General features: G+C 41.4%; 1 protein-coding gene across 5 annotated transcripts in view; it reads right to left on the bottom strand.

Annotated features, from left to right (window-relative positions):
* Window positions 1–5,986: 5,986 nt before the first annotated feature.
* Window positions 5,987–12,753, bottom strand: part of EXT2 (exostosin glycosyltransferase 2) — a 75,305-nt gene continuing 68,538 nt past the window's right edge. For all 5 annotated transcript variants that reach the window (XM_088057903.1, XM_005522408.3, XM_014252095.2 and 2 more), the window contains one exon: window positions 5,987–8,773. In XM_088057903.1, the coding sequence (XP_087914029.1) occupies window positions 8,635–8,773 (139 nt within the window). In that variant the 3' untranslated portion in view covers window positions 5,987–8,634. The remainder of the gene's footprint in view (window positions 8,774–12,753) is intronic.

The following is a 12,753-nucleotide window of genomic DNA, read 5'->3' as shown; positions in this document are numbered from 1 at the left end:
CCAGAAGAACCCCGTGTGCTGCCTAGCAGGGCTGCCTGCTGCTTTCCTCCTGCACTGGAGGTGTTTTGGGATGGGGAGACACATTCCCTTGATTCCCACAGTACACTCAAACCTGGCAGCACATTGTAAAACACTCTCCAAACAAACTAATGCAAAAAGGTAGTTTCTTGGAAAAAGATTGAAAAATAATCAAGCAGAGGCAGAGCCCCGTGTTTATTTTGCTGCTCTGACTGACACAGCAAAAAGCAAATAGACCGAGGGAGAAATTAAACCCAAATGGGAAGGGGGTAGAATCAGAGGGAAAGTCATTCACCCCTTTGCAGTTTCCCGAAGGGAGCTGGGAGGAGGTGAGGGAGCGACCTTACAGCCCCTTAACTCTTTGCTGGTAACATGGTTCTCCACTCCCCCCACATAGCTAGGTAGGTAGGTAGAGCTAGGACTTTTATACTACTGATTTTGAAGGACAGTTTTCAATGTATAATAATATATCGGTTTAGGTGTGCAGTGCTTGAAAGAGAGACTGGGAGAAAGAAAGAAAACAAACCTCAATCAATATTATTGTTTTTTGTTGTAAAATATTGTAACCTTGTATAAATGCTACTTTTTTTTTTTTTCTCTCTCTTTAGCTTAATGGCCTGGGGTAGAACATATAAAAAAAATAAAAAAGTTTTAAAAATGTTCAGGAAAAAAAAAGAATAAAAAAAAGTCATTTAAAATGTTGCCACATGAGGTTTGTGCCATGCAATGTTATTGCCTATGCAACCATGTATTACCAGTTCATTACAGTGAAATATTAAAAAAGAACAAACAGTCTTGCAGCTTGATTCTTTTTAAATTTTTGAAATAAGTTATTGCACTTGCAGCTTTTTTCTTTTTTTTTTCTTTTTTTTTTTTTTTTGAGGTGAAGGGCTGGCATTTCCAGTTAATAATTTTTATTTTTCCAGGTTTTGAAAGGAGTGGCATCACTGGGAAGGTCCCTGCTTCCCAGCCACCCTAGCCAAAGGGGCACAAACACTGTTGTTGTTTTGGTTTGCAATAAACTCCTTCTCTTCTCTCCTCTCAACTGCAATCTGGCTGGTTTGTTCCTGACTCATGACAGATGAAATGTGATCAGAGGGGCCTCCAAAATCTCACGTTAATTGAAGCTGGCAAAAAATACTAACAGTGCCCTTTTGAACTGCTGACGCAGTCCAGAATGGATTAGGCGGGGGTAGATTAACAACAGGTGGCAGCTCACGGGCTGCTGCCTCTCCCGTACAGAGATGGTGCAGAGGCAGCAGCCGGGCACAGGAGCGTCCTGCCAGCCGGCTCCTGGCTAGCGAGACTTCACTGCCTCCAGGAGCGCTCAGCATCTCTTGGCTTCCTCACTGGCCAGCACAGGGGGCCACAGGGCAGACAGCAAGAAGCTCTCCTTTGCTTACTGCTCTGGGGTTGCTGCTTCCAGCAGAGCTTAAGGCTCACAGGGCTCCTGCAGGTCTCCCAGCCCTCCTCAAGCAGTCCTTAACGAGGCAGCCTGTAATCACAGCTGACTCAGGGACAAGTTGACTTGGCAACAAGAAGCCACAGAACTGGGGACCCTCAGCTCCCCACCCCTTTCACACAGCACAGTCATGCTCGGGGCATCAAGCACAAGGTCTCTTGAAGCTATAGGAGAAGACACCTGGGGCTGCCAGTGTTTCCCATACTCCCACAGATCATCACACTCCCTCCCCTCCTAGCTTCACATTAGCACAGATGTCCAAGCCTCACCCACCCTCTCCTCCTATGGCTCTGCAGGGTTTCCCAGAGGTGCCTACCTGCAGCCAGAAGCTGCTCAGTGGGCTGCGGGGCAAACTGAGCCCTCTGGGTTTCACCTGTCCCCACACAAAGGGAAAGGTTTTTCTGGGCCCCACCAGTTCGCAGGGCACAGCTCTTGTCCCACGGCAGGGAAATCTGGGTTCTGTGAGGGCCCTTTCTATTGCTCGTACTCCATCAATAAACACAACTGCAAACCCACCAGCACTGGGACCAGTAAGAGTCAAGTCCCCATAACCAGATGCTGGGTGGACTGGAAAGGGCCTTTTTTGTTCAGGCAAAGCTGAGGTGCCCAGCAGCTGCCAGCAGCCCACAGAGAACCACAGAGCCCCTCTGGCCTTTCCATCAGTTGTCTGGGAGCATCGACTTGCTTCAGATGGTGCATGGCTGTTTTCTATCTCACAAAGAAATGGATAATGCAGGTACTGTTGCAAGCTTATCCATTCCTCTCACTTGTAGGAGAAAAATTCCTTCCCTCCTCAAGCACTCAAAGCCAGATTCTCCAGATGTTGGCAGAGTTCAGAGTGTTGAGAGCCTAAAGCCAGTTTCAGTAACATCCTGCTTGTATGGGTTTACATCAGAAATTGCTCCTGGCCTAAATGATGCCAAAGAACCAAAAAGCCTCCCTCTAAACTAGATAGTGGCAGAACCCAGATTTGAAATGTGCATTTTCTTCTTGAAGCTGCACTTTCTTAGAGGAGTTACAGGAGTTATTTAAAACACATGGCAAAATTTCTCTCCGGGAGATGTGGCTACAACTCCTAGGTTAACATGCTCCTTCTCTGCTGGAGAATATGACTTTGAGGCAGAGCAAAGTTCGGGCAGTTTAAATGAAAAACAATTTTCTATTCCTGTAAACTAAACAGATTTGCCTTTTTTTCTTCCTCTTTTTAAAAGCAGGTTATTAACCTTTAAGCAGATGCATGTTCAGTAATCTTCTCATTGGCAAGGAAGGTAACAGCCATGCAAGGTGCATCTACTTATGGCCAGATGGAGCCCACATGTAAAGGTGTTGCATTTAATCTGAGACAAACAAGTGTTTATTATTTGTGAAAGGATCTTCCACTTTCTCTTGCTTTGCAGTTCATAACTTATTCACAAGGCAAAGACAGATGCTCTGAGTTAGCAATCTGCTCCTTTTGCTGTAGCCTTGCTGAATTCCTGGATCTCATTTTACGGTCTTTTCTCCTTCAAACCTCTTCCCCTCCCTGTTTTTGTGAAGTGCAGCAAAGCAGTTATTGTTCCCATCAGTCCTCAGCTGAAGGCACCCAGCATTAACTGTGCCCAGCACCCAGCTGAGACCTGGCACTTGCCTCCAAAGACAAGTTTCACTAAAGAAGCACCTGTAAGTTTACAAACAGCCAGCTGAGAAGGTGAGAAACAGTGGTTTTCTTGAGTGTATGGCACATATATACATGGACATGTGGGAGAGAACACAGCCTGTGGCTTGAAAAGCTCAGGTATCTTTCCAAGGCATTACGGGCTTATCTCCTGGATGAGCACAATATATTCATACTGGGCAGCTAGATATCCATAAGTGGCACTTTGTTCAGTCAGTCCCAAGCTTTTAGTTCTACACATTCCCATCACTGCACAGAATGGAGGGGAGGGGCTAGAAGAGATAAGCTTTGTCCTTAAAAGCGCAGGATGCAACAGAAAACACACCTCATAATGACACATTATGAGGAAAACCTCATGTGGGTCTGCATATCTCATGTTCTTCACACCTTCATTTGTCAAATGGTCCAGCTTTGACCTTTGTCCAGCCCCCCACAGCTGAAATTTAGGTTAAAAATCTAATAGATGTGACTTAATAATTAGGCTAATGATTACTAATTTTCTTAGTCACAACATCCCCCCCACATAGTCTGGCACCGAGCACTGACACAAGTTTATAGACCTAATAAAATCATAACCAAGTTGCACTGATCTCTGTCCATGGTCACCACAGAGTTATGCTTTTCTGGAGCAGGAGCACTTCCTGTTTATGCAAGTAAAAAGGCATTTAGCATGACTAAAGGAAATTTGAAGGACAATTACTGGATCCTTTTCCAGACAAATGAAGACAGCAAACAGGCAACCTTGCAGGAAGAACTTTTGAGCAGCACTGTTTTCAGTTGGAAAACTCCCTTCGTGCTGCTAGCTCCAAGCCAGTCCACGTAATTGCCTCAATTGTCCCTGTTATCCTTTAATGGGAAACATAACTCACTTTCAAAGCAACCACAAGAAGCTGCAGACAGGGGAATCCTGAAGATCAGCAGAGGTGGGACTGCATTACAGCCATTTCCATCAGGCTGAAATTACACAGAGTGCACCAGGAATGTCTCTAAATGGCTTCAAGCCAGGCCCTGCTGAAGCCTGCTGATTCTTAAAGTCAAAGCTAACAGTCCTCTGCCTTGGTAGAGAGGAACCCAAAACTCTGAACAAACAACAATTCAGACAAAAGTGTAGCTGTTCTGTTAAATACCAGGCTTGGGATACTGGTGTTCAGTCCTGTTTTTACCCACACATCTCCAAAGGGTATCCGACTGCCTCTCTCTTTGTCTCCTTACCTGCAGCTAAAAGTGAGAGGTTAGTCTTACCCACACAGGAGGACCATGAAGCTCCTTTTCTTGCACTTAGATACAGCAGTGGCAGGCATCATAAAAACAACTTACACTGTCCTACAAGCACTTCCAGCAGCATGAGATACAATTTAAGGACCTATGACTCAATAGTAAAGCCAAAGTGTTCTACCTGAATTTTCTGCTAAGCAAATGCTATCTCTGTCACATGCCAATGTTAGCAAGAGATTTGAAGTGACCACCTGCTCATGGGATAACTTGCAGATCCTACAGAGTATTGTGTTTGGTATTTTCTGGCAGGTTTTAACAGGAATTACTATTTTCAGCCTAAAAATTGAAATGAAAAGGTAGTATAGGTGAAATACTTGCCAGGATTTTCTCTGCTCTTCTCAGCTCTTCAGGATCAGACTGAAGTTAGCAATTGGACCAATTGCAATTGGAAAATTGCTCATTTTCTAGCATAGATTTAATCAAAGATATGTTTGCAGAATCTTTTTTCATGATTCAAGTACATGGATGAGAATATCCATGACTAAAGAACTGCACATAGTTTGCATTTTAGTTTACAAAAGAACATGGTTTGCAGCATTCATAGTAAAATTTAAGTATGCAAATCTCCAAAGAGAAAAATGAAAAAATTTATACTCACTCTGTCTGATCCCATTTTCTCATCAGCACCATCAATTTTAATTTTTCTTTCATGTATCATGCTTTGGTTGTGAGAGCAACTTCCATGTCAGAGGGCTGGACAGACTTATGCAGTACCCATTAATCATTCTGAGATCCTTCCTAATCAAAAGATACTCTACCTGTGAGAAGTACTCAAAGCATCAGACATTTTTTATGGAGGGCATTCATATCAAATCTTGGAGGTATATTTAACCATTTAAAAATTAAATTTAAAATTCCCCACCTAAATCAATTTTCATGAGTCTCAGTATAGCATCTTTCTAGAATGCTCAACACTCACCAACACAGCCTAAAAGCAAACCCAGTCAGAAGTACTGAACACCACTTAAATCCCACCTCACAATTATTTTGACATCTGTCTCCAAGGTCCTTGAGTTTAAAAGGTCCTTGAATGGATAATTAAGAGGGATAAACTTGTTGCTAGAGTAAAGCATAATTGAACCACACCAGCAGAAGCATGATGGATGTCAAAAGGTTCCAGAGCATGAGCTGGAAATGGAAGGACAGAATCATTCAGAACATTAGGGCCCAAATTTTCACATCCTATAATACAATGGTGGACCTGTGAGGAAGGGAAAACTCATGCATTGTAGAAGAGTTGGTGATGCTAAAAATGCATCCTTAGGATTCCCCACAACAGGCAGGGCAGCCCCTGCAGCACATCCCCCCCTTGCCATGCACACACTGCCCTTTAGTGGCATGATCCACAGGGACTGCGCTGCAGCACTTCTGGAAACAAAAAGCTGTGTTTTCAAGACAACCATCAAACTCCAGTTGTGGCAAAGACAAAGTATTGACACATCTTTCCAAAGTACACTGTGGATATTCAAGTTTAACACAGATTTATGTAGTAAAAGAGTTTGTCACTGAAATTCTCCCTTCTGAATTAATTCATGTTTCCTTATGCCAATCCAGAAGTGAAATACAATAAACACTCATGTGATTTAATTTTTAATATACAACTATTGAGCTTTTCTGGATATCATATATACAATGAAAAGTTAAAAATTATCTTAATTTAAAGATTGACAAAACCCCATTTCCAAATCAGACATACAATTACATCTTACCTTTACAGAATTTGCACCAAGAACATCACAATCATAAATGCAGAGAGCAAGTAAGTAGGCAATTTTACAATTTTTCTTTATGGTCAATTGCCTAATTTTCTCCATGGCACTAAACAGAGACAAATGGGGTTGTAAATGAGCTGGCCCTATAAAAGCAACTGTAAAAGGCCAAAGGATAAAACATGATTGTTAGGGGTCACTGGACATTTTGTGCAAAGGGAGAATACTCAGATGCTCCTGGATGTGGACACAAGGACTTGTTACTTTTTTATGGACTGGAGATTATAGGTCATCTTAGCAGAACTGGTTTGGCTGTCTTACATCTAAAAATATTCAACCAACTATTTAAAATCCTCAGTGTCTTTTAAGACTCTGTGCAAAACAAAGTTTTTTACTGGCTTGCTGAGGAAGAATCAAGAAATCACAGTGGCTTCACAACTTTGTAAAGAAGGTGTTATAACTCAGTTAAACTGCTAGGGCCTGCCAAGTTGAGATCAGCTCCAAAAGGACAGCTAAAACTGAAGCAACTACTGCACTGTCACAGCTACCCTTTAAAGCAAACTTCTCAAGGGAAATGTGCTGGTATCTCCTGATGCTCAAGCATCAGCTCATAAATCAACAGGAAGATTCAGTAAGAAGGTTCATGTTAATAAACCTGAAAGGCTGCGAAGGAGAAATAATGAGTAACAAACCTTCCTCTATTGTGATAGCCACTGTGCAGACATCAGTTGTCACTGCAACAGCTATACTTTTAGCTCCCATAGCAACTCAGGAATGAAACAAAGAGCGCAGCAAAAACCATTTACTAGTAATTAAACACTCCCAGAGAGTCAGATGATACAGTTTACAGGCACATCCCAGGGAGGTTATGAAGTGAAGCATCCCCTCAAAGCTATTGTTCCAATATGATTTTCATTCACAGCACATCCACTGCATTGGGCAATAAGATAAGTCTTAGAGGGGGTGAGACAAATAGGAGCAGATGTTTCCTGTTTCTAGCCTGACTTTCATTTGGTTTCTGTCATTTCTGCGTATCCAGCTTAGGAGAGGGGGTGAGCCATGATGTCTAACACTTGTCCTATTGTTTGGGGTTTGGCAAATCTGAGGAATAAGGTTGCTTGCACTGTAACAGAAAAACAGCCCATCAAGTAGGATGTGTCTGTAACCAGCAGCAACAGAGGTTCCAAAAACAGTGAAATTACACTTATCTAGTAACAAATATTTTATCAGTGGAGCTAGAAAAGAGATTACTTTCCCAGCACAATTTAGGACCCCTATTAATACTGAAGGGCAAGTGTAACAGTCCAGGCAACTTTATTTCTAATTTTGTTGCATTTAGTTTTCTCATTGAGGTTCATTTCACTATGGTGAAAAAATTCAAATGCCTCTAAGAAACATAAATCTTCTCCAAAGGACTTCCTAAAGCTGTATGTTTCAGCCTGTGGCAATGGGTTCCTTAAATTACAAGCAAAGACACAATAGTTTTTCCAACAATGGTAACTTACAGGAGTTTGTAAGTGTGCGTTAACAGTGTCTTACACATACACACTTGCCTGTACATTGAAGCTTGGACTAGGAATTTCTGAAAATATAGGTGTTTTACAGATTAGTACGCTGCTTCCTGAAGAGGATTCAGACATTAAAAATTTATTTCATACTTCATCCCTATGGATGGCTACAATATAAAACTGTAACTTGATTGCTGGTTTGATAATGAAAATAAAAAAATATAAGAAGGCTAAAGACAAATAATTTTCTGCATAATACAACTAGTTCTGATATAGAGTCTGAGTCTTTTGCATGAGTGCAGCAGAAAACCTGAGATTTACACAGAAAGTGCAGCAATTGCAGTTCTGTCCTGCAGGTCTCTGCTTTGAAGGAGAGTATCCTCCCAGCTGCTGTGTCTCCATCTCCATCAAAATAATTCAAGTAACACAAAATGCTTTGCTCTTTAAACTAGGTGAGAACAGATTTTCATTTGTGATGTTGTAAAAAAATAAACATTTGTCTCATATTACAGAAGAAAATATTTGTTTCACAGTTACTTAAGACAACAGTTAAAGCTCAAAAGACAGAGGCCCACCAGCCACACAGGAAATCAACTCCTCCCAAAAGAGAACAGCTCTACATTGCAGACAGTTGCTTTCAATGGATGGATGCTCACTAAGCAGAGAGCTTGCAGCACATTTGATAGAAGAGGTCAGTCATGCCAGTCAGACCACAGAGAGCAAGATTCTTTTTTATTCTTCAGGTGCATAGCCTCCTTTGGACAAAAATGTCAAAGCGTTTGACATTTTTTGGAGAACCCGCAAATAGATTCAATTCTCTGTGAGCAACAGAGAAGCAGTTGTTCAGATTTCAGTTACAACTTTGTGCAATGCAAAAGGAAGACAACAACATTAATTCCCATCTCCCTCAGATGCAACCCACTCTCCAGCAAGCTTTGTCTCAGGGCCTTATATTCCTCATAGCACCTTTTCAGCTGTCGTTTTCCTCACTGAGGTTTGTCTCTCTCTTTATAAGCTGCCTATATTGGGAAAGCTCTTCAGTTTCTCAGGAAAGTCATCTTTGTACAGGACAGGGTCAGCACGATGCTCCACCACTTTGAGAGGCATGGTCCCAAAGACAGAGGCAAACTTATTGATGCATTCAGATCTGGTGAAAAAGAAAGCAGTATAATTTAGAACTCCAACAACTGGGCTGGCTACCAACTCCCACACCAAAATAACTGGTATAAACCTTCCCTCTTGCACTTGGAAGTATTTCAGCCATGCTGGCTACTAATAAATAAAAAGAGAGCCTCACTGCAGAAAGAACAGAAAAAGAAGCTGGTGTTCTTTGATTTATCCATTTAATCACAGAGACGAGCAAGGGGATGCTGGCAGCAGCACATGTGCACATGGAGGTCAAAGCTTCCCTTCTCCCTCCCCCTAGAATTCCAGTCATTCTTAAAGCAATGTACATGCTGTAAACCAGAACAGATTAACTGCCAACATGTCTCTTAAAGGGCCACTGTTGGGTCAATTTAGTGTATAACGAAGGTTTTGCAAAAACCAAGGCTTTGTGAAAACAGAGTTCTAAAAAAAAAAAAAAACAAAACTGTCTTTTTTCAGGCTTCTTCAGAAGCTCTATCTTTTCCCACAAAAAAATAAACATGCCTCAGAGAACAGGCAGAGCTGATTGTACTGTAACTTAAAGGTGAAGATGAACTAAAACTATAAAATTAAACAAACTAACTAGTTTACTTTCCTCATCTAAATAAAGATATATTGAGCAATAAGACATCACATTAACAAAAAAAACTGGACTAATGATGACTCTCACTTTTAATAATCTCAGATATCAGTAACGTGGAAAGGAACAACCATGCTTTTCAAGAAACAAGCAAGCAGATGCTTAACTGTTACACTGCTCCTTTAACTCTCTAACTGAAGGGTGCTGTACCTGTGGAAGCAAGGCAGAGAAAACCTGGCTCATCTCACCTCAGCCAGTGCTCAGCTAACATTAGCTGCCTGCTACATAAAACAGCTTTTAAGAAATTTAGATACTAAGAACCACGACAACAGTTCCCTACACATAACAGAGGGCTACAAGAAAACAGGTGACATTTCTTTTGCCATTCAAACGGGAAAACAAAATAGGAAGTGAGCACTTTGGCTCAGCTACAGAGACTGATGTGCTGCAGGCGGTCGCAGAGCAGGTCTCTCGCTCTCCAACCACTGCACCCTCTCCCGACCCCTTCAAAGGGTTAGGGGGTCACTATGGCTCCAGGATAATTTTCCTCATCAGGACCTGGTCAATCACACCAACTGAGTGTGACAGTTCTGTGATGGGGACTGCTCAACACTGCCCCAAACACTCTTTTGAAGTAGACGGGACAGCAAGAGCAGTTTTCAAAATTATTCCCTCAACCACATAGCTGTTTCAAGCTATAATGGTCATAATTCAGACCCTTTTCTGCCCTGAGAAAAGTATCAGAAAACTAGTTCATATTAAGTGATACCTGAATAAAATATTTATACAGGTAAATGCAGATGCTTCACTTTCTGCTACCTTCCCATCCTTTTGTACTTTGTTCTACCTCATACCTTCCTGTCTTCAGATTCAAACGATTGGGGCCACAAACAAAAGGAAAGAAATTCAGAGTGTAAGAGAAAATCATCTGCAGTGGGACACAACCTCTACTCCTGTGACAAGCACTATCTGCTCCAGTGTAGCACAGATCTGAAATAGCAAAGGAGCCAACAGTAAGGACTGAAGACCCAGGTAGCTGTTGAATATCTGCAATAACAAGGTGAACCATCAAGAGAATGAGATTTGGACCTCAGGCACTGAAAGGTTGCAGTAGTTTGTGCAAACAGCAGGAACTGAGTGTTTTCTCCAGGAACATTAAGCAATTTCTGTTACTTCCACAGGATGCCCATGGTGAGATATCTTAAAAGCATCTGATTTTTAGATAAAGTCAGACTTTCAAATAATCTGTTACTTGTAAGAAATCTGGTTAACTAATCCATGATGTATATTGGAGAAGCCTCCTGGCAGGAAACCCACAAACTTCACAGGCAAGGAGGTAGATGCACTGGGAGATGTGCATGTGAGAAGTTTGCACAGCTGCTGGCCTTCACTGGTTTCTGGAATACAAGAATACTTTTAGTCTACTGGTTCAAATCCTGCCTTTGCCAGTAATGACTGAAAGACATTGTAATGTAACAGCTGCTTGGTGGCTGGTGTGAAATGAATTAGTTACCTCAGCCTACTGGCTGATAGGCAGGTGTCCACATCAGACCAGCCATTGTCACAACCGGAACTAAGTGGCACCCTCAGAGCAAAAGACAAAACTAAATGGATAGGGCAGACAAAGTTGACCTCTTCCCTCCAGAGGTTATACTTCCAAATCAAAAGTGAGGTCTTACGACAAAATATCAAGATGGGATCCTTCTACAGCCAAACTTATTTTGGTGGCAAATCCATTTAAGCCTGCCAGTACAATATCTTTAACCACCAAGAAACCACTTCATTGTTAAAGAAATGGAAAAAATTAAAAATGGAAAAATTAGTATGTTCTAAACACTCTGGCTGAAGCAGAAGTTAGCCCTCCACAAGTAAATACCAAATTCAAAGGTCAGAAACAGGCTTTTTTAAAGGAAAAAATGCCATGCGCAAGCCACAAAATGTGTTTTCAAACGCAAAAAGTGTTTGAAAGAAAGACACTGTTTTCCAAAAATTTCATCTCTGGCACTGAACTAAATCACTTGTTTTCTGAAGTCCTTGCCACTTTTGGACAATATAAACCAGAAAGGATATCTAGAACATTAAACAGTGAAAGCTAGGTAGCCAAAAGAATGTAATGTAATCTCAATACAGAGGGGAAGGTGTTTCTCTTAATTGTGTCAATAGTTTTGCAAATTCAAAGTAACAGAGGCATGTTTGCTTCCAAGAATTTTTTTGTTTTCCTTTCTTTACTGACAACATGCAGTCATGCTCAGCTCAATAAGACATTAAGATTGTATGAACTCAGAAACTGAGAGCCCAATTGTCCCTGGCTGAACTTGGTGTTTGTTAAGGTCTCTCTTAATCAGGTTCCTCACTTCTATAACCCAACTAACTTTTTGGCAGGGTAACCCTGTACCTGCAACTTTGGCCAACTGTGACCTGGGCAGTTTCCCTCTTAATGAAATGGCTTCCTACTTTGATTCTGACAAATACTTACAGGTCCTAAATAAAAACTGCTGTTATTGTGGCTGCAGAAGCAGCTCAGCCCTTTGCTATATTTACTGTACTGGCAGATGCCTTCTAGATTGCATTTTTACAGCATTTTCCATTTTTGAGAGCCAGACGTAAAGATGCTAAAGGCAGTAGATTTGTTGCTACTGAAACACCTGTAAATACAGGGATTATGAGACCTTCCTGCAGTTTCTTCTGTGACCTGGTATAAAGGCTAACCTAGGGCAAGAAGGGAATTCTTGGTTCAAAGCTTTCTTCAGTTAATGTATTTTAATGATGGAGTTCGATAACCCTGGGGACTAAAGTCTTCTATTTATCTCAAATAAATTACACAGCAGGAAGAACAGCAGAGTTGGCTCTCCCATGATTCAGTGTATTGCTAAAAGAATAAAATTTCTTATTAAGAGACAGAGTTAAACAGGACCATCTTCATCTCTGCTGAACGAGTCAAAATGCCCACTAAAACCAGTTAGTTAAATATCTCTCCTGGACAGATCTTCACAACTGACTTCTCAAACCTTTTCCATTTACAAAACCAACAGGCAGTTGCTGGGCATCTCTCTGCTATTTCTGAACCAGAAACCCAACACTGAATGTTGCACATGTACGTGACAACCCTGATAAACTGTTTCACAAACAGTAGGTTGATCCTTGGATATCCATGCAAATAATTAGCTCATACTATCTGTTTGTTGTTTCTGAATGCTAAAAAGCAATAAGTCAGGCACTTGGGGAAGCTGCAAATAAAGCTGATAATGGCTCTTTGCCTGACACCTCAGGTATTGTTCTTGATACCAAACACTGTTAAGTTATCAGTACAAAGTTATTCTTTATAATGACATGGATTCCCTGATGCATGCATTTTTTTCCATTCAGCTTCTCTCTTGACCCTGAAATAGTTAGTGGATAGA

Source organism: Pseudopodoces humilis, chromosome 7, assembly GCF_049639895.1.
Source record: "Pseudopodoces humilis isolate 2021_Gansu_Grassland_sample_001 chromosome 7, ASM4963989v1, whole genome shotgun sequence".
NCBI lineage: Eukaryota > Metazoa > Chordata > Aves > Passeriformes > Paridae > Pseudopodoces > Pseudopodoces humilis.
This window is presented reverse-complemented; position numbering and strand designations above follow the sequence as displayed.